Source organism: Thermothelomyces heterothallicus (genome assembly GCF_042370625.1).
Source record: "Thermothelomyces heterothallicus CBS 202.75 unplaced genomic scaffold P884_scaffold_8, whole genome shotgun sequence".
NCBI lineage: Eukaryota > Fungi > Ascomycota > Sordariomycetes > Sordariales > Chaetomiaceae > Thermothelomyces > Thermothelomyces heterothallicus.
The window spans coordinates 928554-952873 of record NW_027192569.1 but is presented as its reverse complement, the minus strand read 5'-3'; the positions used below and the strand labels follow the sequence as shown (position 1 = coordinate 952873).

General features: G+C 58.1%; 6 protein-coding genes across 6 annotated transcripts; 3 read left to right on the top strand and 3 right to left on the bottom strand.

The window, feature by feature from the left end:
- Positions 1-65: 65 nt before the first annotated feature.
- Positions 66-3584, top strand: P884DRAFT_284416 (uncharacterized protein). Its single transcript, XM_069443712.1, has 4 exons — positions 66-1461; positions 1504-2134; positions 2327-2970; positions 3001-3584. Exons 1-4 carry the CDS (start codon positions 130-132, stop codon positions 3307-3309), a joined length of 2916 nt encoding a protein of 971 aa, XP_069298597.1. The 5' UTR covers positions 66-129; the 3' UTR covers positions 3310-3584.
- A 1006-nt stretch (positions 3585-4590) lies between these two features.
- Positions 4591-6518, bottom strand: P884DRAFT_276948 (serine hydroxymethyltransferase-domain-containing protein; the record flags this gene model as incomplete). The annotated part of the gene is made up of 5 exons (XM_069443021.1): positions 4591-5741; positions 5797-5934; positions 5987-6080; positions 6148-6204; positions 6348-6518. 5 exons carry the CDS (start codon positions 6516-6518, stop codon positions 4591-4593), a joined length of 1611 nt encoding a protein of 536 aa, XP_069298596.1.
- A 738-nt stretch (positions 6519-7256) lies between these two features.
- P884DRAFT_241679 (60S ribosomal protein eL19) lies at positions 7257-8751 on the bottom strand. The gene is made up of 4 exons (XM_069440233.1): positions 8665-8751; positions 8189-8458; positions 7898-8048; positions 7257-7839 (listed from the first exon to the last, which is right to left on the bottom strand). Coding segments are annotated over exons 1-4 (582 nt in total). The 5' UTR covers positions 8667-8751; the 3' UTR covers positions 7257-7680.
- A 413-nt stretch (positions 8752-9164) lies between these two features.
- On the bottom strand, positions 9165-17576 carry P884DRAFT_222099 (armadillo-type protein). Its single transcript, XM_069439511.1, has 4 exons — positions 17339-17576; positions 15181-17261; positions 9875-15130; positions 9165-9810 (listed from the first exon to the last, which is right to left on the bottom strand). The coding sequence occupies exons 1-4, from the start codon at positions 17469-17471 to the stop codon at positions 9259-9261; spliced, it is 8022 nt and encodes a 2673-aa protein (XP_069298594.1). The 5' UTR covers positions 17472-17576; the 3' UTR covers positions 9165-9258.
- A 623-nt stretch (positions 17577-18199) lies between these two features.
- Positions 18200-22881, top strand: P884DRAFT_299046 (P-loop containing nucleoside triphosphate hydrolase protein; the record flags this gene model as incomplete). Its single annotated transcript, XM_069444666.1, has 4 exons — positions 18200-18938; positions 18994-19678; positions 19734-22415; positions 22521-22881. The coding sequence occupies 4 exons, from the start codon at positions 18200-18202 to the stop codon at positions 22879-22881; spliced, it is 4467 nt and encodes a 1488-aa protein (XP_069298593.1).
- Positions 22882-23710: 829 nt separating this feature from the next.
- On the top strand, positions 23711-24031 carry P884DRAFT_198073 (uncharacterized protein; the record flags this gene model as incomplete). The annotated part of the gene is made up of 2 exons (XM_069438119.1): positions 23711-23815; positions 23918-24031. 2 exons carry the CDS (start codon positions 23711-23713, stop codon positions 24029-24031), a joined length of 219 nt encoding a protein of 72 aa, XP_069298592.1.
- Positions 24032-24320: the final 289 nt, after the last annotated feature.

The window sequence follows — 24320 nt, the reverse complement described above, 5'->3', positions numbered from 1 at the left end:
CCCCCCCAAAAACACAAACACCCCCTTTCCCCCAACGCCACGGCAGAGTCTCAGCGCTGACGGATCGCAGGCCGCCTCGAGACACCTTGAATGCCGGACGGCCGCCAGTGGGGGCGCTAGCTGTCGACCATGTCGTCGCCTTTCCCCATCAACCCGTCGGCGATCCCGATGGTGCCGACCCGGAAGGCGCTCATGATACTGGACCTGCAGAATGACTTTGTGTCTCCGGACGGGGCGCTGTATGCCGGGGACCCCGGGGGTTATGTCGAGCGCATCTTGGAGCTGGCCAGGGCTTTCCGCGACTCGGGCGCCGGCGATGTCATCTGGGTGCGCACCGAGTTCGAGCGCAACTGCGCTCTGGAGGGCGACTGCCCCCCGATCATCACGGCGGACGTCATGATCCGCGAGAAGAAGGCGGCATCCGCGCGTGGACGCCAACCGACGTCGGCCACGCACGAGAAGGCGGCGATGGAGAACGACGAGGAGGCCTTCCTCAGCGTCGGCACGGCCAAGGACAAGAAGCCGTGCGTGCGCAAGGGCACCGAGGGGGCCGACTTCGCCCCTCGGGTGAAGGCAGCCGTGGTGGCCGGCCGGGACATGGTCTTCACCAAGACGCACTACAGCGCCTTCGCCTCGGGCCAGGGGCAGCAGCAGCTGGTGCAGATGCTCCGGGGACGCTTCGTGACCCAGATGTACATATGCGGCGCGCTGACCAACATCAGCATCTACGCGACCGCCCTGGGCGCGGGCCAGCACGGCTACGAAGTCACGCTGGTCGAGGACTGCTGCGGCTACCGGAGCATGATGCGCCACCTCAACGCCGTCCGCCAGCTCGACCGCTTGGCCGGTTGCCAGGCCATCAGCTTCGACAGTCTTCTCGAACAGCTGCGACCTCCCGCCGCCGCCGCCGCCGCCGCCTCGAGCCTGTCCACGGGTCTCTCTCCGTCCATTTCCAAGATCTCGCTCGATCTCGACGGTGGATCCCGGGAGAATCCGCCCCCCGCATCCTCCTCCCCACCCGCTCCCGAGGCCAAGCCTGCTTCGCCGCACGCGGCGCCGGACAAACCCCGCCGCGGGTCCTCGACGCACGGTAGCCGCAAAGGGGAAAGAAAACGCCCCCTGCAAGAAGAAGAAGAAGAAGAAGGAGAAGGAGAAGGAGAAGAAGAAGAAGGAGAACGAGACGGAGGAGAAGAAGAAGAAGAAAAAGAAACGGACACGGGTCATCCTGGTGCCGAGTCTGACCAATCGTCACCCTCATCCTCGTCACCAAAATCACCACCCCGGCCACCAGCCTCTTCGTCTTCGTCAGACCATGAGTCACGTCGCAGCCTGGAGAAGAAGAAGGTCGAAGAAAGGCAAAGAACTGAGCACCCTCCCAAGGCGAAGCGGAGCGAGTTGCAGAGCTCAAAAGGTCCGGTCCTCCCCCCCGGGAGCGAGAGCACACAAGCTGAACAACCCAGGGTCATAACTCGGGTCGAGCTGCAGCTTGTCCGACGAACGCAGTCGAAGAAGCCGCAGCAGCAGCAGCAGGAGCCGACCGCGGCGGCGGCAGCGACGACGACGACGACGTTCCCCCCGCCTTCAGATCCCGCCATCGCAGACGAGTCATCGCAGGACAGCATGGCTGAGCAACCGCTGACACCTCCTCCTCCTCCTCCTCCTCCTCCTCCTCCTCAATGTGGCGAACCTCTGTGTGAGGGCGACACGCATGTCATCACCAACCTCCTCCCCCCCGCCCTCGCGGCCGACGCCTTTGAGCGCCTGCTGGAGGAAGTCAGCTGGGCCGGCATGTCGCACATGGGCGGGGAGGTGCCCCGCCGCATCGCCGTGCAGGGCGCCGTCGCCGACGACGGCAGCATGCCCGTCTACCGACACCCGGCCGACGAGTCCCCCCCTCTGCTCCCATTCTCCCCCACCGTGTTGCAGATCAAGGCCGAAGTGGAGAAACACGTCGGCCACCCGCTCAACCACGTTCTCATCCAGCACTACCGGACGGGCAACGACTACATCAGCGAGCACAGCGACAAGACGCTGGATATCGTCCCCGGCAGCTTTATCGCCAACGTCAGCCTGGGCGCCGAGCGCACCATGGTCTTCCGCACCAAGCGCCCGCCCAGGGACCAGCACCGCGCCCGTTCGGGCGGGGGGAAGAACGAAGAAGAAGAAGAAGAAAAAGAAAAAGAAAAAGAAAGGAGGGAAGGAGGGAATGAAGGAGGAGGAAAAGGAGAAGGACGGGAGGGAGAAGAAGAAGAAGAAGAAGAAGCAGGGAAGCAAGGGAAGCAAGAGCGCCCAGGAGGACCAACAACACCACCACCACCACCACCAGCATCGCAACAACAACAACAACAACAACAACAACAACAACAACAACAACAACAACACGCGCAGCGGCGCCAGACCCAACGCGCCGCGCTGCCGCACAACTCGCTGCTGCGGATGGGCCTGCGCACCAACGCGGCCTGGCTGCACGCCATCCGCCAGGACCGGCGCGCCGACCGCGACAAGACGGACGCGGAGCGCGCCTTCGGCGGCGCCCGCATCAGCCTCACCTTCCGCCGCATCGGCACCTTCATCGACGCCGACCACGCCCGCATCTGGGGCCAGGGCGCCACCGCCAAGACCCGCCACGCCGCCCGCCCCGTCGTCAACGGCCAGACCGACCAGGCCGTCCGCCTGCTCAAGGCCTTCGGCGCCGAGAACAACCGCGGCGGCCCGGGCGGGGCCGGCACCGATGCCGATGCCGATGCCGATGCCGCCTTTGACTGGGACGAGTGGTACGGCGAGGGGTTCGACGTGCTGCACATGGGCACGCCGAAGCGCTTCCTGCCCTCGTCGTCGCCGTCGCCGGCCGCGACGGGAAACCTGTCGGTCGCGCTGGCCCAGGCTCAGGCTCAGGCTCAGGCCGAGACCGGGGCCGGGGCCGGGGCCGGGCCGAGCGCTTCCGAGGAGGTAAAGAAAGACAAGGTGCCCGTTGTTGCCGTCGTCGCCCGGCTGCTCAAGGAGGAGCTGACGGCCTGGGAGGCCTGGGCGGCGGCCGAGGAGGAGGAGGCGGGTGCTGCTGCTGCTGCCGCTACTGATACTGCTGCCGCTAGTGGCACGGGTGGCGGGCAGAGGACCGGCGTCGGCGCCTTCTACATCGCCGGCGGCGCCCAGCCGTCCCCGGCCGACTTTGCGCTCTGGCCCGCGCTGCACGACATGGTGAGGGCGTGCGGCGAGGAGTTGCTGGGCGAGAAGCTCGGGCGGTATTATCGCGCTTTCAAGGAGAGGAGTTCCGTGGCCAAGGCATTGGGACAGCTCAAAGAGGAGTAAAAGCTGGTTCTTCTCAGTGTTTGTGCGATTTCCCTATTACTACTAGCAGCTTGTTGTTTGAGGTTTTCTCAAGATATTACAGCGCAGAGAGCGGATGTGGTTGGGAAATACGATTCTCTGATAAGTCCCAAGGAAAAAAAAAAAAAAAAAGGGAAGGAATAAAAAATTGGATGAATCTCCGGCTTGTTCTTGCTCGTCTATCCTGTGCAGGCCCACCGAGAGCTTCGTAGAGGTTTCGTAAAGGACGCATCTGGTGGCTGGTGTCGAAAACATGAAGTCTTGATCTTGTGTGATTTAATTCAGGTAGTTATTGACAATCTTGGTGTGTTCAATGCCGGACCAAGGTTCAAGTCCGACTACTACTATGTATGCTGAAGAGGAGGGGCCGAGAACACCCTGTTCATCCTCCTTTTTTTTTCCCTCCCTTTCTCACCATGAAAGCAGCCTGTGACTGCATGTAGCCGAACAAAGGTTACGGATGTTCCGAGAGTTATACCACTGCAGGTCCGCAATACGCGAAGTGATCACCTCTTAATTATCTGGAACTCGCATCCAACTGTCGAGGTACGACACAGCAGAACGTACATACCCGATACCTTGCTTGCTCGCTCAAACCATGCATGCTCTTGCCCTTCCGCTTAGGAAAGCATTGGTGTACGGTTGGTTGCAAGCAATTCGCAAAGCCAACGAACTGCGACTGGAATCTACTCTTTGAGTGTGTCGAGTTCCATGTCTAGTCATAAGTGTAAGTGTGGTTGTTTTGATCAGGGGCTAATTAACTCTTGGCATCGTGTTGCGGAATAGCAAGCAGAAATTGGATACCAAGCAAAGCCCCATACCATCCCATCGCGACCACGGCAGAGTAGATCAGCAGGTAGAGATCCTGTAGAATGCGTGCAAACTAGACAACCATAAGCCCATAACTCAGCAATTGTCTCCTCCGTGAAGGTTGCTTCAGGTGGCGAAACATGGGCACAGATCCCGATAGCTCCTCCGAGAGCTTCGGATGTTGCTCGTCTTCAGTAGGCTCAAGTTGAGATTATCCAAATCCCAGGTCCTCCGAGTTGAATGCAGCATTCAATCAGGGCAAGTGACTGTTAAACCCGCTCGCCCGGCATAACGCCTCGTGAAGATGATGAAGAAGTCAAAGTCACATGAACAGTTACATGCATCGTATCGTGTCCACATCCGTTTTGCCATTTCCCTCGCGCATCACCACTTCCATCTCCCCACCGCAGACGCTAGTAGATGTCATGTGTTTCTCAGACCCACCACCTACTACTACTCCTTCGAATCCCACGGGAGGGGATACGTGCTCACCCAATCGGCAACCTCGCTCCTCAGCTGCACAATCTCGGTATCCGTCTCGCCGGTACCCAGGTAATCCATAAAAGTCTTGAGCCGACCGGCCGTCTTGGCCTCGCCCTTCTCCTCAGCCGCCTTGCGTGCCGCCTTGTCAACCCGCGCGGCGATGGTAACGGCGCGGTCGACAATATCCGCCACCCGCTCAAAATCGTTCTCGTTGAAGCCGCGGGTCGTCATGGCGGGCGTGCCCATGCGAAGACCGCCCGGGGTGAGCGCCGACTTGTCGCCGGGAACCGTGTTCTTGTTGGCCGCGACGCCGACGAGTTCCAGCACGCGCTCGACCCGGGCTCCGTCGACACCCTGCGGCTTCAGGTCGACGAGGACGAGATGGTTGTCGGTGCCGCCGCTGACAATGCGGTAGCCCAGGCCTCCTTTTTCCTTGGGCTCGCCCAGGCGACGGGCGAGCGCTTGGGCGTTGGAGAGGACCTGGGATTGGTAAGCGCGGAACTCTGGGCTTTGGGCCTGCTTCAGGGCAACGGCGAGCGCGGCAATGGTGTGATTGTGCGGGCCGCCCTGATGACCAGGGAACACCGAGGCGTTGATGGGGTTTTCGAGGTTGTACATCTCTTCCGCGCCCGTCTTGGGATTCCTGCGCCGGACGCCGCGGCGGAAGAAGATGAGGGCGCCGCGCGGCCCGCGGAGGGACTTGTGGCTCGTGGTGGTGACAATGTCGGCGTAGGCAAACGGGCCGGGCAAGACCTTGGCGGCCACCAAGCCGGAAATGTGGGCCATGTCGGCGAGAAGGTAGGCATTGATCTTGTCGCAGATGTCCCGCATGCGTGCATAGTCAATCAGCCGGCTGTACGCCGAGGCGCCGGCAACAATGATCTTGGGCCGGTAGAGAACCGCCGTCTCCTCGAGCTTGTCATAGTCAATGTAGCCGGTGGACTCGTCGAGGCGGTACGGGAGCGTCTCAAAGTACTTCGAAATGAACGAGATCTTCTTGGTTGGCGTTTGGTACCCGTGGGACAGATGTCCACCGTGAGGGAGATCAAGGCCCATCAGGCGGTCGTGTGTTTCCAATAGAGCCGAATAGACGTAGAGATTCGCGGGAGCACCGGAGAGGGCTTTTGAGGTCAGCGCTCGTCCAGTTTACCGAAATATTGCTGGGCCGAAGCTCACCTTGAACATTGACACCCCATTCCTTTGCATCCAAACCAAAAGTCTCAAGTGCCCGTTGCTGGCATAGTCTCTCTGACGCGTCAATGAACTCGTTGCCCCCGTAGTACCTCGCGCCGGGATATCCCTCTGAGTACTTGTCTAACTCGAATTAGCCTTTTGTCCCTAACCGCTCCTCGATCCGGATACCTACTCTGCATGGGACTCCCTAAAGCATCCAGCACCGCTTGCGAAGTGAAGTTCTCGGACGGAATCAGGTTGATGAACTGCTTTTGCCTGAGTTTCTCCTGTTTTCCCGGACCGACGCCGTCAGTATTGTCGTTGAGTGATAGAAAGAAGCGTGACGAGACAAACCTTCTCGACAACCTCGTACATGACCGGGTCAGCTTGCTGCAACCCGGCGGCAAGCAACTGTGGTTCGGCCAAATGTCAGCTACCCATTCACTGCTCTAGAAACCCTCCCCCCCGTTCCAGGAGGAAAAAAAAAAAAAAAAAAAAAAAAAAAAAAAAAAAAAAAAAGAAGGGGGGAGTGGGGAGGGGGAAGAGCAACCTACCTTCTGCTGTGAATCATTGCTGGTTGAGATGGACCCAACCGACCGCCTCGAGCCGACGCCGCCAGTCCATTGTCGCCGTGCCGCTTGACTTTGCAATCGACTCGATATCGTCGTCACGGAGGGAAAGGCAGCGCGGAGGGCAAAGGAAGAGGACGAGGCGCACAACCGCATTGTAGCGGTGGTCCGCAGCGATCGGACCGAGCCGAAAGCCGACATGGCGGGCTGTTTGGTCAGTCGGATGGTTAGTTCCAGACGGGAACGCTGACTGTTGTCGGACGGGACGCGAAGAACATACCAATTGGCTACCAAGTGGTAATCCGCAAAGTCACCGATGGGGAGAGTGTGTCTATTCGACACCACGGATAAGGTCGGTGATGGGAAGACCCGGAGGGCGGATGGTACGACAGCTGATGTGATTGGCGCTTTCTAGCCGGTCGATGACGCCCTAGTCGAACCCCGAGTCGGCGTCTTTGAATGTGGGGTTGCGAAGGCCAAGAGGCAGCACAAGCCAGGGACCGTTTATTATCGGGCTGAACCCCGAGCTGCGCGAGTTCTCACAGGGCACTGGGTGCATGCACGGGCCTCAATCCCCACAATTCTGCCAAGCAATATCAACGCCAAAATTTCGCCCGCTTCTCCTTCTCTCTTCTTTTTCTTTCGCAATCAACTAAATTGGGGATGATGAGCACGCTTCCAAACGGCAGATGCAGGGTCCTCCGCTGGTAAGACAGCCTGGGGGACATGCTGACATGTCCTGGCACAACCTCACCACTCAATGAGGGACAATTTGAAGCCTCTGACCCAAAGTGTTGATGATGCACGGCGAAGCAGCCGCCTCTCCGTATTCTTTCTCTGCTGGTTTCGTTAAGGCGAGCATCTTCCCGCACAGAGCTTGGTTTTAGACTGTATCTACGCAGTAGGTAGACAACTTGGATTTCAGTCATTATAGCTATTGAGCCTCAAGGCGCTTTTGATCTTGCCGCGTCTGCTTCCCTCTCGGTCTCCTGCTGCTATTCATGCCCTTCTATCGTCTTGACATTGGTCCCAGTAATCATCAGACCCCAGACTGCAAGCGCGGTTTCGCTCATCAGACCGGCAAACCCATTGATTCCGTTTTCAATGCCATACATGCAAGCCAGAACGTCTCGAGTCAAGAGACCGCGCCGCCTCACTCAAGAGAGAGCGCCTTGCGGCCAAAAAAGGCCGAGGCCACGTCGCGGGAGCCGAGATGCGTAGAGAGAAAGCGCGCCCGAAAAGAAGCCCAACCCATTACTCCGAATGCAAGGCCGCCGAGAAATCCATGTTGTCCATTTCACTTGCTCCCTGACGAAATCTACTTGGATTCCTCCTCGCCCTCGCCAAGCAACGCGTTCCGCTTCGCCGCCTGCCTCTCCAGCTTGCGCTCGCGGGCAGCCTTGGTGCGTGCGCGCTTGGCGTCCATCTCCTCCTTGATCTGCCTCTCGCGAGCCTTCTCCGCCTTGGCGCGGTGGATCTGCAAAATTTCTCATTAGCACAAGGGAATTATGCCGCCCACTCTAGGTAAAACATACGTGCTCGACGAGCGCCCGCTTGTGCTTGAAGGTGTTACCCTTGGCAAGGTGGTACAGCTCGTGGTAGAGGTGCTTGTCGATCTTGCCGCTGGCGCGGTACTTGACGAGCAGGCGGCGGAGGACCCGCTGGCGGCGCATCCACAGAACCTGCCTGTATTCGGTTGTCAGCACGGCATCCCCCCTCAACAAGCCCCTCCGATCCAATCCTCCCGACAACTCTGTATCGTGTTTTTCGGTCTCTCTACTCGGGGCAGCGATGGCGGCGGCGGCCGCCGCGGTGATTGTACGTACTGAGGCATACGGGCATCGGCGGTACCCTTGCGCTTACCGAAGCCGCGGTGGCGGCCGATGCGGCGGGCGAGGTTCAGCTCACGCGCACGCGAGCGCGAGTGCATGGTGACCGGCTTCTTGATGATGAGGCCATCGGAGACGAGCTTGCGGATCGTCTGGCGGGAGTTGGCGTTGGAAATCTCGGACACCTCGTTGGGGTCGAGCCAAATCTTGCGCTGGCCGCAGCCCAGCACGGACGCCGCCAGGCGCTTCTGGGTCCTCAGGTTAACCCTACAGAAGGGCAGACAGTCAGCATCTCAGGTTGAAATTCGATGTCGGGTGGCTCGGAGGGTGCGGATTGGTGGTTTAGTTGTCATGGTATCTTCTCCATCGGTCCATCGTATGCATCAAGCGCTGACGCAGATCCAATGGAAAACACGTCGGAGGAAGTTGCTGGTTTCTTGACGAATTGACAAAACGGTGCTTGTGGTACCTACATCTTGACTGATTAATGCTGTAGATGGTTAGTAGTCGAGGGTTGTCGATGGGGTTGGGATTTCCGCTGAGGGGAAGTTTGCCGTCAGAATTTCTTGAGCAGCAGTTTGTGGGTTTCCCCGGTGGGCCCGGTGGAAGCTTGCGATTGGTGAGGGTTACTCGGGTCATGCGCCCTGGCACGTGCAACGCAGAGGACCGCGATCAGAACAACGAGTGGGTCATGCTCCCACTGTTTTTCTTGTTTTGTAAGAGCCTCGGAAGCTGACGGCCTCAAGGGAAGGTCGAGCAATTACCAGGACAGGGGATAGCTGAGGACGAGCACGCTGAGCAAGACTATGGGAGCATCTTCATAGAACAACATCTAGTTAATTTCTGATGCCAAACTGTTTCTACGCCAGACCTTCCCCAGAAAAGTGACGAGTGCAGAGTTGGCCCGGTCAATACTTCTGTTTCTGTTTCTCTCTGGCGCTACAGCATGTATGTCATCTTGCACATCGAGGTTGAACGATTGTAAACTTTTCTTTTATTTTTTTCTTCCCTCCTCTTACTCTAAGCTCACACCGTACACTATTTCACTCCCATTCAAATGCAGTCGTCTACTCCGCCGAAAACACATCCGAGCCAACCTCAACTTTTCCCACAGCCATGATTTCCTTCTCGTCCTCAACCTCATCATTTGCAAGCCCCAACCCGCCGACACCACCTTCCGCCTCCCTTCTTTCCCTGACCTGCGCTCCCAGCCTCAGCGCGACCCTCTTGAAGTAGTCTTGCATGCTCCTCTTGACGTTGGCAGGCAGCTCCGTCGCGCCGGCGATCCACTTGTCAAACACCTTGCTCTCCTCGTCGGCGACGGCAAATAACTGCACAAACGCCGCCTCCGCCGCCAGCTTGACGGGAATGACCATGTCACGCACTGAAGCGAAGACGGGAGGGGCGAGCAACCCGAGGTGTGGGCGCACCATATCCGTGTTGTTGCGTGCGAGCGTGCGCACGAGGACGAGCGCCAGGCGCCGCGAGTCGCCGGGGTTGCCGGGCGGGATGATCTTTGCGAGGGTTGCAAAGATGGGCTTGGTAGTTTCGAAAGCCTTGGGGGGGTCGCTGAGGAGGTACTTGCCCGTCGCCGTGATGAAACTGTCGACGATGTAGGGCTGAGCGGAGGCGTTAGCTTGTGGTTGTAAAACACTAAAGTCCCAGAAGAGGAAAAGTACTCACGTCTTTATGCTGCATTCCCTGGCAGAGCAGTTCTGGCAAGTCGTCCGCCAGAGGAGAGTTAAGTAGCATATCCGGGCTCTCAAGGAGCACAGCGTTCAGCGCCAAAACACTGGCGTTGCTAAAGTCGCGCGTCATGACCCTATTCTTCAGCAGTCCGGTGGCAACATCAGCGGACACGTTCTTGACCAAAGCGCCGAACAGCTTGGCGTAGGTGATTGTCATGGCAACGTCGCGCTCGTCGGTCTCGGTGTCGATCAGTCCGAGTACGGCCATGCGGGAGCTCTCGCCCATATTGGCTCCCGCCTTGCTGATCACCTCGTACAGCGCCTTCAGCATGGCCGTCCTGACGCCGGCATCCGTAGTCTTCGATCCAGTCACGAGCTCGGCAATCAGAGGGTCGACACGGGGAGTGAACTTGATGAGCGTGCCCAGTGCCCGTGCAGCGCGACTCCGCAGGACGTCGCTCGAGGGATCAGCAAGCGACTTGGCAAATGTGCGCTGCAATTGCGGCAGGAAAGGCTTGAGTGCCGTTGGCATCTTCTCGAGCAGGTGGTTGAGCGTGAGGAGAATGGCTGACTTGACCTCGGTGGACCGCTCCGAAACCACGCGAATCAGAGGACCAGTAATCTGCGTGACGAATGGCTTGAGCGACTCCTCGCTGGTCCTGTCGACAATGTCCGAGATAGCCAGAGCGGCCGAGACTCTCTGCTCCGCCGTGCCATTCATAAGACCCTGCAGGAAGATTGGCAAGATAGCGTTGATGCCCTTGGGTAGCTCGAAACCCGGGAGATTGTGGCCTGCGACGCCAACCTGCAAAAGGGTCTGCCTCGTTGACTGCACGAGTGCCTCCATTTCCTCCTTCTTGAGGCGCTTGGTGAATTCGTTCAGTGCGCCCCAAGCCGCCTTGACAACCTTCATATCCCGATCATCGAACGAGATCAACAGGGCGCGGATGATGTCCTGGTTATATCTAGAGTAATCCACGCCGGCATTTGCGAAGAATTTGCCGAGGTGCCGGGCAGTGGCGGCTCTCTTGCGGTGGTCATCGTGCTTGATGAGCTGTAGAAGAACGTTCATGACCACATTGAGGCCATCGTACTCATCAATGGACAGGATAACCGTGTCGAATGAGGCGTCGAGGTCTTCCCGCAGCTCATCTTCGGTGCAGTTGACAATGTTGTCCATGAGCGAGTTGATAATGTTGGGCAGCCGGCGGTTCATAGCAGCACCGGCGACCTTAGACAGGGAGGCCAACGCCTTGGCGTTGAACGCCGAGATGGGAGGCGTGATAAGGGTAGGGATGAGATTCGGCAGGATGATATTGGAGCGCGTAGACTCGGTAAGAAGGGTGAGAAGGGCAGCAAGTGCATTGTTCGCGTCTGCTTCTGAGCGGAGGAGGTTGAGGAGATAGGGCAGAACCTGGTCGACGGCGCGCTTGCCGACAATTTGCTGCAGCGAGTCGAAGGCTTCGGCAGCGGCCTCCCGGACATCGGTATCCGAGTCGGTGAGAGCCGTGCGTACAACCGAGATGAGGGTCTTTTCGTGGTCTTCGAGCGCCTCTGGCGAGGCGGACGAGATGAGCTCCTTGAGAGCCAAGCAGATACCTTGCCTGGCATCCACATCGCGCGAGGTTTGCAGTCCTTCCTCAAGAGTAGGAAGGAGAGTTGCCAGCACTCCGTCGCCCGCCTTCCGGATCAGTTCGCCCAGGGCGTTGCTAGCAATGACCTTGTGCTCCATGTTGGAGCTGCCCAGCCGCCGGATGATGAGCTGGGTGAGGCTAGGGACCAGCTCCTTGAGCGTCCGCGGGCTGTGAACCAGGGACTTCCAGATACCGATAGCGGCTGCGCGGACAGCAACGGCAGTATCGCAGCGGCAGACGTACAGTGCCGACAGAACCTTGTTCCGCTTCTCTTCTCCCAGGACTTCGCGAAGAGAAGCCCCGGCTTCTTTGGTGACGTCCTGATCCTGTTCCTCTTCCTCAGTCTTGGACTTAACGCCCGCGAGGTTGAAGAGCAGGTCGCCCACCAGCTCCACGGAGCTGAGGCGAATACGGTAGTTGTCGTCAGCCATGCCGCGTTCGAGCTCCGGCAGAAGCAAGTCAACCGCGCGCACCGCGAAGTTCTTGACCAGCAGCCGGCCGGCACGGAGGGCTGTGTCGCGGATAGCCTCGACATCGTCCGCAAGACCTGACAAGATCGGCGGGATGATCCTACCGAGATAGTTGGCGAAGCTGTTGCCGAAACAGACAGGCAAGAAGATGAAGAGCGACATGAAGCCCTCGCGAACGGAGGGCTTGGGCGACTCGACATTTTGCAGGATGGTCGGGAGCGTCTCCTCCAACCTCGCAGTTCCCAGGCCAGCGAGGACCTCGCTGAGTGCCTGAGCAGAACCAAGCCTGTCGCCAGCACCCGTCTCGGACTTGAGAGTGTGCATGAGGCCCGGGATGAGATCCGGCAGTGCATCTTCGCCCAACTTCTCCACAAGCGATCCAAGTGCACGGGATGCGGTCGCGCGAGTGGTTGGCACCGGGTCAACGACGGCAACCTTCAGGCCTGCCACGAGGACCGGCAAATGCGCCACCAGATCCTTGCGCTCTGTGAGATGAGCCAAGCTGCCAATGACCTGCGACGCCTTGCGCTTGGTGTTGGACCGGTCGGACAGACCGCGCTGGAGGATGCGGCTGATGAGTGCCAGAGACGGCGCATCAAGATAGTGAACGAATTGAACTTTGATAAGCGCGTCCAGGGCTTCGTCAGTGTACTTGGTCGGGTCACTGAGGGCCTTAAGGAGGATGTCGACTAGGCTCTTGATTTCCGGGTTGGTGATGACTTCGCCGAATCTCTTCAAACTCTTGTTGGCGGCAGCGCGGACTTCCTTGTGGCTGTCGTTCAAGACGGCCGTCAGCGGCGGAATGATCTCCGGCAAACTCTGCGCAAGTTGCTGGGGGTCAAGGTAAGCCATGGCACCAAGGGTGTCGCATGCACCTTTCTTGCTGCGCCATTGGTCTTCCTCAAGGCCGTCGAGAAGGGTTGGGAGGATCTGCTTGACACCATACGAACTCAGCGAAGAGAAACACGCCTTGGCGGCTGCCAGCGCAGCATCACGGACGTCAGCGTTGCCGTCGCCGAACCCTGCGAGCAGCTGCGGTACGATTTGTATCACATATGGCTCGAAGAGGCGGCCAAGAATGGTCGAGAGAAGCTCGTAAGCTAGCATGGCGGACTCCCGCTGGCGAATCTCCTTTTTGTTCTCGAGAGCGCTGCTGAGCGTAATCATGATGCGGTACTCCTTCAGGACGTTGATGCCCCTGCCGAGGACGAGGCCCGCCAGACCGTAGGCAGCTCCGCGCTGCTCAGGATAGTTTTTGGACGTCAGCAGCGTCTCGAGAACTTGGTCTATGTACTTCGATGATTTGTCGCCGCAGGTCCGGACGAGAGGCGGAAGGCACTCTGCAATGGCATACTGCACTGCCTCGGCCGGCGTGCTGAGCGTCGCAAGGAGCCGTTCGATCACGACGGGGATCTTCTTATCCCCAGGTTTCAGATGCCGAGCAAGAGCACCATACATGATGATGACTGCCTCATTGACGTGGTCCGCGGCCTCGGAATTCTTGTCTGGTGCCTCAAGAGTCTTCTCGAATGTCTTCATCAACCTGTCGAGGACGCCCTTGCCATGAATCTCAATGGCGGTGTTTGCGGCATCGAGCATCGTGGAACGGACAGTGGCATTGCGGTCTGCAAGTGGGCCTTGCTCGATGAGGAAGTTGAAGAAGGGTTCGAGCTGTGCCTTTCCCAGGTCGGGAGCGAGGTGCCTACAGGCGAGAGCGATGCCATGGCGGGCTTCCCAGGGATCAGATAGGTCCATTTTCTTGGGCATCCCAAACTCGTCCAGCTCCTGAACGCGTGGCTTGGCCAGTTCGACATAGGATGACTGGAGCTTCTCAAGGATGGGCGGGATGACGGCCGGGTTCTGGCTGGCCGCCTCGGCCAGAGATTTGGCGGCGGCACGGCGAAGCTGGGCGTCCTTGCTCTCTAGGTAGGGAAGCATCTTGTGGGCAAGTTCCTCGGACACCTGGAACTCGCTCTCTTCCCAGATCTCGCGACCAAGTTCGACGTTCTCCTCGATGTCGTCGTGGCAGGCAATCCACATCTCTTCTGACACGTCGACTTCGCTCATGTCGACCTCAGCACTGATGGCTTGCAGCACTGCCGTCCGCACGCGGGCCTGGGGGACGATGCTGCCACGAGAAAGGACTCCAATTTCTTCAGAGTTTATGTTGGGAGCGACACAGCGCACCATGTCGGAGAAGCAGTCCTTGAGAATCTTGTAGTGTTGGCTGTACCTTTGCATCGCCAAGATGAGGCCATCGAGAATCTCGGCGCGTGGAATCGCCTCGTCTGCTGTAACATCTGTATGGAACGAGAGAGTCTCGATGGCAAGGACCAACTGGGCGTCACGATCATCTGCATTGCCACCAAACCCTCCCTTTTCGAGGACCAAAAGAAGGAGGGGGAGGATGTAGACGAGAGTAACCACATCGAACGGCCGCTGCTCACTGGCAAAGCGCAAACGGAAGAGCACTCTCGTGACTAGATCCTCGAACGGTTCTTGGGTCAGTTCCTCCGGCAGGGCCGAGACGTCGTGAGCGCGCAGGGTGGCGGCTCCAATGAACGGGCGAATAGTTCCAAGACGAGACGAAACTTGCTCCGCGCACGAGACAAACGCCATCGGCCCGGTTTCTGCGGTGATCAGGGTGGCGCCGGCTTTGATGGACGCCAGAGTAGCACTGATAGCAGCACCAATCCAACGGCGGACATCCGACGGCGGCCCAGTCGCGAGAGCCTTGACAATCCCAAACCCACGCAGCAACCTGGAAGCTATTTGCCGGACCTGATCGCGTATCTCGGCTTCCTTTTTGAGCTGTGCATTGACCTTTGCAGTCTCGTCCGCAGTGAGTTTCTTCTGGATCCCCTTTTTCTCGGCCAACTGAGCTCTGAGTTCCTCCTCCCACTTCAGCAAATCGTAGTCCTTGACGTTCTTATTCGGAACGACATTCTGCTTCTTGGCGAGGACATCCACGAATGCAGTTCCTTCAGGGGTGCGGAAGATGGCAGCTTCGAGAGGCCCGACTGTCCGCAGCTGGGACGCGTCTAAGTCGTTACGAATAAGGTCGACAATTCTCTGGGTCATGGATTCCGGCGCGACGAATACGAGCTCGGCAGCTGCACTGTAAGCCGCATTCTTGACGGCCTCGGACTGCTTTTGTCAGCATCAACCGGCTGCATGCCACAGGAAGGCGTGCTTACCTTTTGGCCATAGCTGGTGCGTCCAACGATTTCCTGAATCAAGGTTTCCTCGTGTTTCTTAGCCAACTCGCCAGGATCCAGCCCTACCCTCAAGCAAAGGTCGATCCAACTCGCACGAGGGATGAGCTGGGGCCTGGCAAGCACAAGCAGGGAACACATTTGGGATTCTTTTTGGGTGCTGTCGGCATCAGAGCCGTCTCGGCTTGCGGATCCTTTTGGAGGGCAAATCGACTTGAGCACCAAATGGAGGTTAGAGTTCCCAGACTTGGCTAATACTGCCGCACTTTCTTTCTCAGCCGCCTCCAGCGCTTCGATCCAGTGCCATAAACCATTAATGATCTCAGAGGCAACAGATGCGCCATCGGCACCCGCCTTTTGGGCACAGAGACCGGATAGAGCATTGATAGTTTGGCGGCGGACGTCAGGGGACGAACCAGTGGAGCAGATTAGGTAGATATATGCTTGAGCCCAGGCGATCCTGACCGCCTCTGGGCTTGAGCTGAGGGCGGGAACAATCTCGGAGAGTGCGCGGCAGAGCCACTTTGAATCGTCTCGGGAAAACTTGCTGTATATCCGTTGATTTAACAGGTATGATGGCTTTGGCTCTACTGCCAAACTGTTCTTTTGTATCGACGCTTTTTGGAGCAGCGACTGTACGTTGGCGCTTTCGAGCCTGCTGAGCAGCGATTCAAGAGCACAGACAACCAGGGCCGCCGAGACAAGGCCACTCTGAGCGGCAGCGACTGGATTCGCGACCACTTCGTTGAAAGTGGACAGGAGAGGAGGAAGAACGGCTTCCGCAAACGTGACGACGCTCTTGGGGAGGTCAGCTTTGGGTTTCTCGGCGAAGATCTGCAGCAGATCTCCAGTGCGTAGGATCCAAATCCGCCGGATCGGAGCCTTCTTGTCCGCTAATCCCTTTGTGTACGAGTCAAGCAGTGTCTTTGGGGCCTCGCCATGCTGAAGAAGAGCCGTGGCGCTCGCATTCAAAGCCAGCGTTTCGGCGCTGAGGGCCGCCTCGTTGGCCTCCTTGCCCACGAGGGCGGGGAGCCCAGAGGCAATTTTGGTTGCGATGCTTGTCGACAAAGGCAGAGCAACTAACATCTCGGAATGCAGGACCCTGTGATCTGCAGACGCAAGTTTGCCGGACTTCAGGGGCCCGAGCACCTCGTCAGCGGCTTGCTCGAGAAGCGTGAGGTCTTGGCTGCTGGAGGCTATGACGCGGAAAGCGGTGACAGCGCCGCTGCGAATAGCAGCGTTGGATGACTTGATATTGGAGAGCAATGGCTTCACAAAGCGGCCAGACAGGGTCTTGGAAAGGTCGAACTGCGGCAGGGAGCGAACAAGAGGTGTAATCAGGTCGTTGAGGACTACCTCGGGAGCTCTTAGCAGGCCTTTTTCCAGAGCCGGAAAAACCTCCTTCTCGAGATCCTCGAGGGAAACGAAGGCCGAGAAGAAATCACCAAGTCCGTTTGCTTGGTGAGCTGGAACTGGTGTTCGAGACCCGACGATTTCGCGGACGTAGAACGCGAGGTACTGATTCTTCAACCCCTCGACGACGGGCTTCGCCTCCGGTTTGCGCGAGCAGACGCCCGCTATGGCGCCCAGCAACACGGCATATTTGGCAGCAGGCTGGCTTCCCTTAGCCGTGAGGAGCTGAACAGCTGCGTCGATTGCCTTTTGATCTGCCGCGGCCAGCTTTCGGAGGGCTCTCCTTGTGATGGCCAGCGCGGAGCTGCCAATCGTACCCTTTGCTGTAGGCTGCAGGCATTTTTCCAGGCCGTCCGCCGTAGCCAGAATGATGTCCTTGCCAAACTTGTCCCATAGCGGCGTCCCCGCGAAGTGCTGGGTCAACAAGCTGGACCATTCCACGAGGACGAACGCACTATCGGGCGCAATGCCATGTTTCTGGGTTTCCTGGCGGACCGCGGCGACCAAGGGCGCGAGGACGTCAGCATCCCCTACTTGGCAGAGCGAAGCGAGGCATCGTTGGACTGCTTGTCTGGACGGTCGGTCGATGTAGATGGCATGTGTCCAGAAAAGGACTTTGAGGATGCCGAGCGTCGCTGTCCTGTCGAGGGCTAGAGCGCTATTAGCATGGTCCTTTTTGTCCGGGCCAAATAAATCCGGGCCAAATCCGTGGGCAGTGCACACACACCCTTGTGCGAGATACTCTCGTCAATCCCCCGCAATTGGGCGATGCGGGCAGTTGTCGACGACGAGGTCAGCGCCGCCTTGGCCTGCTCGAGATCGAAGCTGCCCGGGGTGTCGTTGGCAGCTACTTCAGTCATTTTCAGGCGATTGTCGTCTGGGGTCGTGGAATGACATGATCAGGCGGCAGAATATTGCAGCCTCGTGTTGTTGCTGGACCCGTTTATGTTTGGGCGGTGATTCCTCCAGGCGCTGATTTTCGGCGGGGACTCACATTTCAAAAGTGCCCCAGGCTGCTGGTGCAGGGATAGATCGCTACTGCTATGTACGGATTACAGAGACAGTGGAACTCCAACCAGAACTTCCATCTGATGCGAATTGTTTCTCGGCAAATGCACGGTAATAACTAAACGAAAGCCAGAGAACAAACTCTCTGTGGCCTTGTTATCCCTTTGACACTGCCTCGAGGATTTTTCCCCCCACATCTCCTGTTCTCAGTTCTCCGAAGGGGATCTTTGCGAGCAAAATAACCCAGGTTAAAGCTGCACTCTACCACACTGCCCACCTTGCATGCACGTCGCTATTGGAACTGGGATGACCAGCCAAGCGGGACACACACCTCACACACCTCAGAGTTGGTACCTGGGCACAGGACATCTTTGTAGTGGAGCATAGCACCTGAAACGGCAGGCGGTCGTGTTTCAATTCTGGAACTTGCCCTGAGTGGTAAAAATTTTGGGGCTGCCTTGCTTCAGGCGAAGCCTGACGTATAGCCAGTGGAAACCTCATCGTTGGCGGCACGGCCGCCATCCTCCGCCTGGGACCTCTCTGTTTGCATCTCACTGTATCGGGGCCGTGTTGCACCGCCATGGCTGGCAAGAAGAAGACGAAGAAACCGGCTGCGAACCCTGCGCGCGGGTTTGCGACCACGTCTATCGCGTCCAAAGCTCGAGTCGACCCCGCCGAAGCTTCGGGCGATAGCACCCCGGCCAGCAAGGCGAACGAGGCCGCCCCGCCGACGAAAGATGCCCCGCCAACCGCACCCAGAAACACCAGCACCGAGACCGGGGGAAAGGCACAGGAGAAGCAGCTGAGCCCCGAAGAGTTTGAGCGGCAGTTGGAGGAGTCGGAATTGCAGCTTCTTGTGGATAAGTACGCACAGAAAGTGCGGAAAGATGCGCAGCGGCAGAAGACGCGCCTCGAGACAGACCGTCGACTGCTCCGTGGCTCTGCGGAGCCGATCAGCGCGAAGAAATGGCTGCCGCAGGAGCTCATGGATCACATCCTGGACCTTATCCAAGCAGAGGGTCGGTTTGCAGCCTCGAGTGTCTCATCTGAGGGCGCAGCTAGTAGACTGCCGCCTGAAGAGGACTTGATCATCCGACTTTGGACCCTACAGGAGACGTTGCAGAACTTGGGCTTCCCAGAGCAAAGGATACAGCCGGCGCTTCAGTTCGTCTTGGATATTGCGCCAAACATCCCTTACAATTCCAGGAGCGAATCCATCTGGGGGTTAGAAGAGGTGCTGGACTGGTTTGCGAGAGAATGCTCCAAGGAGGAACTTCCGGACTACTCGGGGCGTAAGACAGGTGCAAAGTCGCAAGCAGGTATGGAGAAGTCTGGGTCGGATAGTGATGTGTTCTCGTCCACTGACAGCCACAGATACTCCAGTAGACTCACCCTCGAGGTCAGGAACGCCTTTTGAGCTCGATCCCCGGCCTGGGAAGAAGGGGAAAAACGGCGCAGCCAACCGGTCTCGCCAGCCTTCTCCGAAACACCCGACAGTAACATATGACGAAGATATTGAGCCCGAGCAATTGCTCCCATTCTATCTCGAAGCTAAGACGCAGCTCTTTGCCATCCAGCGGCCCAGGCAAGACGCAGCCAAGCGCAAGGGAACGAAGGACAAGCCAGATTGCCAGACCGATCCGGAAGAGGCGCTGCTGCTGGCGAAGATAGATCGTGTGGAGAAGGACGTTTTGTTCGACAAACGCGTGGCCGAGGAGCAATGGAGAAACAAAAAGATCGCGCTGGAGAAGGAGTACGCGGCCGCCAAAGCTGAGCAGAAGAAGAAGGAGACAGCCGAAGAGGAACCAGCACCTGATGATTCGAACGATGTCAATGCGGAAGCTGAGCGAATTGCGGCTGAAATACTGGCCGAGGAGTCTGACGATCAGGCGCTCTCCGACTTGTTCGCGACCCTCCCAGTTAGCGAGGTTGATCCTGTGACGGGGAAGGCAAGCACTGTGATGAATGGGGCAGACGGGTCGAAGGTCACCATCCGGGACTTTGGGAAATGGACCGGCGTGACCCCGATGCGGGCTCTAGAAGAAGCCTGCCGAGCAAGGTTGGTTGGGCTCCGCGATGCAATCCGTTTTCATCTTTGCGCTGACCATACCCAGGGACTCGTCCGTGAGGATCTCGTATCATCTTCTGTCCGACGTTGCTTTTGCAAACCGGCATGCTGTCAACGTTGTTTGGTCAAAACCGCAAGAGATCCCTCCTAACCCCGAGATTCCAGAGCTTGAAGTCTTTACAACTCCTACCCAATTCGTGTATAAGATGATATCCGTCGCCACTCCTGACAAAAAACAGTCAGAGGCTTTCATCGCGACAGCCGCTCTCTTCTGCATTTTCGGGTCCTCGTCAAAGGAGGAGAAGGTTGCGCTGCGGCTGCCGGCTACGTGGAAGGACTTGTGGTCCGAGTACGCGGAGGCAAAGAAGAGCAGAGCAGACGAGGCGGACCGCAACCTGGTCAGGCACATTCGAGATCTTGTGCGCAAGAGGGTGGAGCAGGAGCTGGAAGACGGTGTGCTCATTCAGGGATTCAAGGGTCGCGGGCAGTCCAGGAATCAGGCAGACTCGGACCACTCTGACCAGGAACGGTTGAAGCGGCAGCCGAATGATCCCGAGTACTATCGGAACATCTGGCTGCAGAAGAGCAGCTCACCCAAGTTCCAGCAGATGCTGGCGTCGAGGATGGAGCTGCCCATGTGGCAGTTCCGCCAACAGGTCGTCGACATCGTCGAGAGGGAACAGGTGGTCATCATCTGCGGCGAGACTGGTTGCGGCAAGAGCACCCAAGTGCCCTCATTCCTGCTGGAACACCAGCTGCTTCAGGGCAGGCCGTGCAAGATCTACTGCACGGAACCGCGGCGTATTTCTGCCATCTCCCTGGCACGCCGTGTCAGCGAGGAGCTCGGCGAGGGCAAGGGTGATCTCGGTACTAACCGGTCGCTTGTTGGTTATTCGATCCGGCTCGAGTCGAACACGGCGAGGGAAACCCGCCTTGTTTACGCTACGACCGGTATCGTCATGCGCATGTTGGAGGGATCCAACGACCTGCAGGACATTACGCATTTGGTGCTCGACGAGGTGCATGAGCGCTCCATCGACAGCGACTTCCTCCTCATCGTGCTGAAGAAGTTGCTGCTGCGGAGGAAAGACCTGAAAGTGGTGCTCATGTCCGCTACGGTGGATGCCGAGCGGTTCTCCAAGTATCTTGGCGGCGCTCCTGTCTTAACGGTCCCGGGGCGGACGTTCCCCGTCCGCGTTCAGTTCCTCGAGGACGCAGTTGAACTGACCGGGTACACCGTTGACCAGCGGAGCCAGGAGAAGCTAACAGAGCTGGACGACGACGTGGAGCCAGAGGTTGACACCTCGTCCAAGCCCGAGCTGCTCAAAGGGCTGAAGTCATACTCCTCCCGCACCCGAAATACGCTTGCTCAGATGGATGAGTATCGGATCGAGTACGATCTGATCGTCCAACTGATCTCGAGGATTGCCGTTGACCCAGAATATGCTCCGTACAGCAAGGCAATACTGGTTTTCCTGCCCGGTATCGCCGAGATTCGCACGCTCAACGACATGCTCTTGGGAGATCGGGCGTTTGCCAGCAACTGGCTCGTGTATCCGATGCATTCCTCCATCGCCAGCGAGGAACAGGAGGCGGCCTTCCTTGTCCCGCCGCCGGGGATGCGCAAGATCGTGCTGGCGACCAACATTGCCGAAACTGGTATCACTATTCCGGACGTGACTTGCGTCATCGACACGGGCAAGCATCGAGAGATGCATTTCGACGAGCGGCGCCAGCTGTCGAGGCTTGTTGATTCGTTCATCTCGCGCGCCAACGCGAAGCAGCGTCGTGGCCGTGCCGGCCGTGTCCAGGAAGGTCTCTGTTTCCATCTGTTCACGAAGTACCGGCATGACCGCCTGATGAACGACCAGCAGACGCCCGAGATGCTACGTCTTTCGCTGCAAGACCTCGCCATCCGTGTCAAGATCTGCAAGATGGGCGGCATTGAGGAGACGTTGAGCCAGGCACTCGACCCACCGTCGGCCAAGAACATCCGCCGGGCCATCGATGCGCTGGTTGATGTTCGCGCCTTGACGCCCACGACCGAGGAGCTCACGCCACTTGGTTTACAGCTTGCACGCCTGCCGCTCGACGTCTTCCTCGGCAAGCTCATACTGCTTGGCGCCGTGTTCAAGTGCCTCGATATGGCCATAACAGTGGCCGCTATCCTATCTTCCAAGAGCCCTTTTGTGGCCCCATTTGGCCAAAGAAATCAGGCCGACAGCATCCGCCGCGGCTTTCGAAAGGGCGACTCGGACCTCCTGACGGTATATAACGCCTACACGGCGTGGAAGCGCGTCTGCCAGGCTGCGACGTCTGGCGGGGCCGAGTTCCAGTTCTGTCGCAAAAACTTCCTCTCTCCTCAAACTCTGGCCAACATCGAAGACCTTAAGGGTCAGCTGCTCGTCGCTGTGGCCGACTCCGGGTTTTTGCAGCTCACGGATGCCGAGCGTCAGGCCCTCAACAAGCTGCGCTTCAGCGGCCGACGCAGGCACCAAGCGTTCTTTGACATTCCGAAGCGGGTCGACAGCAACAGCGATAACGAGGTTGTGGCCCAGTCCGTCATCGCATGGAGCTTCTACCCGAAACTGCTCGTCCGCGACCCGGGCAGCAAGGGGCTGCGCAACATTGGCAACAACCAGTCCATCAGCCTGCACCCAAGCAGCGTCAACAAGGGCTACAATGAACTGCGCTGGCTGAGCTACTACAACATCATGCAGTCCAAATCGTGAGTCGTTCCCCCCTCCCCCTCCCTCTTTATATTTTCTTTATGCTTTTCTTTTCCACTCCCGTTCCTCCCTCACTGACCACACCGTCGGCACGCGCGCGACAGATTCTACAATGCCCACGAAACGACGGCAACCGACCCCTTTGCCATCGCCCTCCTCTGCGGCGATGTCCGGGCGGACATGTACGCCGGAGTCTTCGTGCTGGACGGCAACCGCGCCCGGTTCTCCGTGCCGGACTGGAAGACGATGCTCGTCATCAAGGTGCTCCGGGCGCGGCTGAGGGAGATGCTCACGCGTTGCTTCAAGAGCCCCGGCAAGCTGATCACGGCGCAGCACGAGAGATGGCTGGATGTCTGGCAGCGCGTGTTTGCGCTCGCGCAGGAGACGAGAGAGAGAGCGGCGGCGGCTGGGGCGGGAGGATCGGGAAACAATGGCGTGGTGTTGGTTGGGGCAGGGGAGCGTTAGGGACGCTTTCGGGTTTGGAACTTGTAAAATGGCGAGGGCCGTTTTGCTGCGCTTGTGGTTGTGGCTGGGATCATGGCCGAGCGAGGTGTCGGGATTTGTGGTCTTGTTCTTGGCTGGCGCTTACACTTGGCACGGACAGCGAGCGGGTTGACCGTGGCCCTGGGGGGACGAGACGGGAGAGTAGCTGGAAAGGTATGTACGGATAGGCCAGGCATGTGAAATCATTTGTCGGGGCTCATCTAGAAGTGGCTCTAAAAAAAAACATACAAGGGCAAGTCATGGACAAACGCGAGTAATTAGACATTTCATTAGTTCAGCATTTCCCGTCCACTTTTCCTCATCTACTTAAACCTGAGGTTCCCCATTCCTCCATTCCACCTTTTTCCATTTCCAGCTGGCCTGATTCCTTGATCTCCAGGCAGAAGCGGCAATCCCCGACTTGCACGAGTCAAGTCCGGGGATGCGCAGCTAAGCCGCCGGGCTCAGCTGAAGGAGCGCTTCAGTGGGCCAATACGGGCGTCACACGATGCCTCTGACTGACCATCGAATCTGCGCCGCATTGCCGGGCGCCTAGAACCGCCTGACACCGCAACTTTATTTCAACCTCTTCTTGATTCCGCTTTCTCCCTCTCTCTTTCTTTCCTTTCTCTAGGAAACAGTTGTCATTCCTTGTAAGCCTAATTATTTCAGACCGCCCGCACATCTCGACCTAGGCACCATACAATCGATCCTTCTCAATTCAAAGCACAAGTTTAGTTAATTCAGCTCCCACCCCAACTTTATACTGTGTAATCCGTACATTACACGCAATCAACCAAAAAAAAAAAAAATGCCAACCGTCGACGCGCCCAAGCTGCAACCGCCCATGGATGCCGCCAACCCCGCACCGCTCCAGCAGCAGCCGGGCGCCCAGGCAATTGTCGCAACGCAACCGGTAAGGCGTTTTTTTTTTTTCATCTCCTCGTCATCACAGGAGGAAAGCTGTCATTGTTAGAGAAGTAGCATGACTGACAACTCAATTCCCCTCAATCTCAAGAAATCCGAGCCCCGTCCGTCCATGGAGAACGAGATGACCCTCCGTGGCGGAGGCTTCGTCCACTACTGCGGCTTCTCTTGTTGCGGTGGCCGCTGCAATTTCCGGTTGTGCTGATTGATTAGCGGAATAGGGGGGGGGAAGGACGACGTCGGACGGCATTGTTATTAGGGAGGCTGGGAGAGCGGAGGGCTTCGGTGTCAGGCCGCCCTCGAGTGGTTGCGGGAGCACGGGGCTGTGCCGTGGCGCATCTGACGAACTAATCGGGGGAGGCGGGAGGGTTTCCCCTTATTTTGTTATTTCTGCTGCGGGAAGGACGCGCGTTGTTGTGGAATCGGTTCCGTGTTTGGTTGCCTGGCGAGCTTGAGGGCAAATCTCTGAAGAAGGGGGGGGGATGATAATGAAG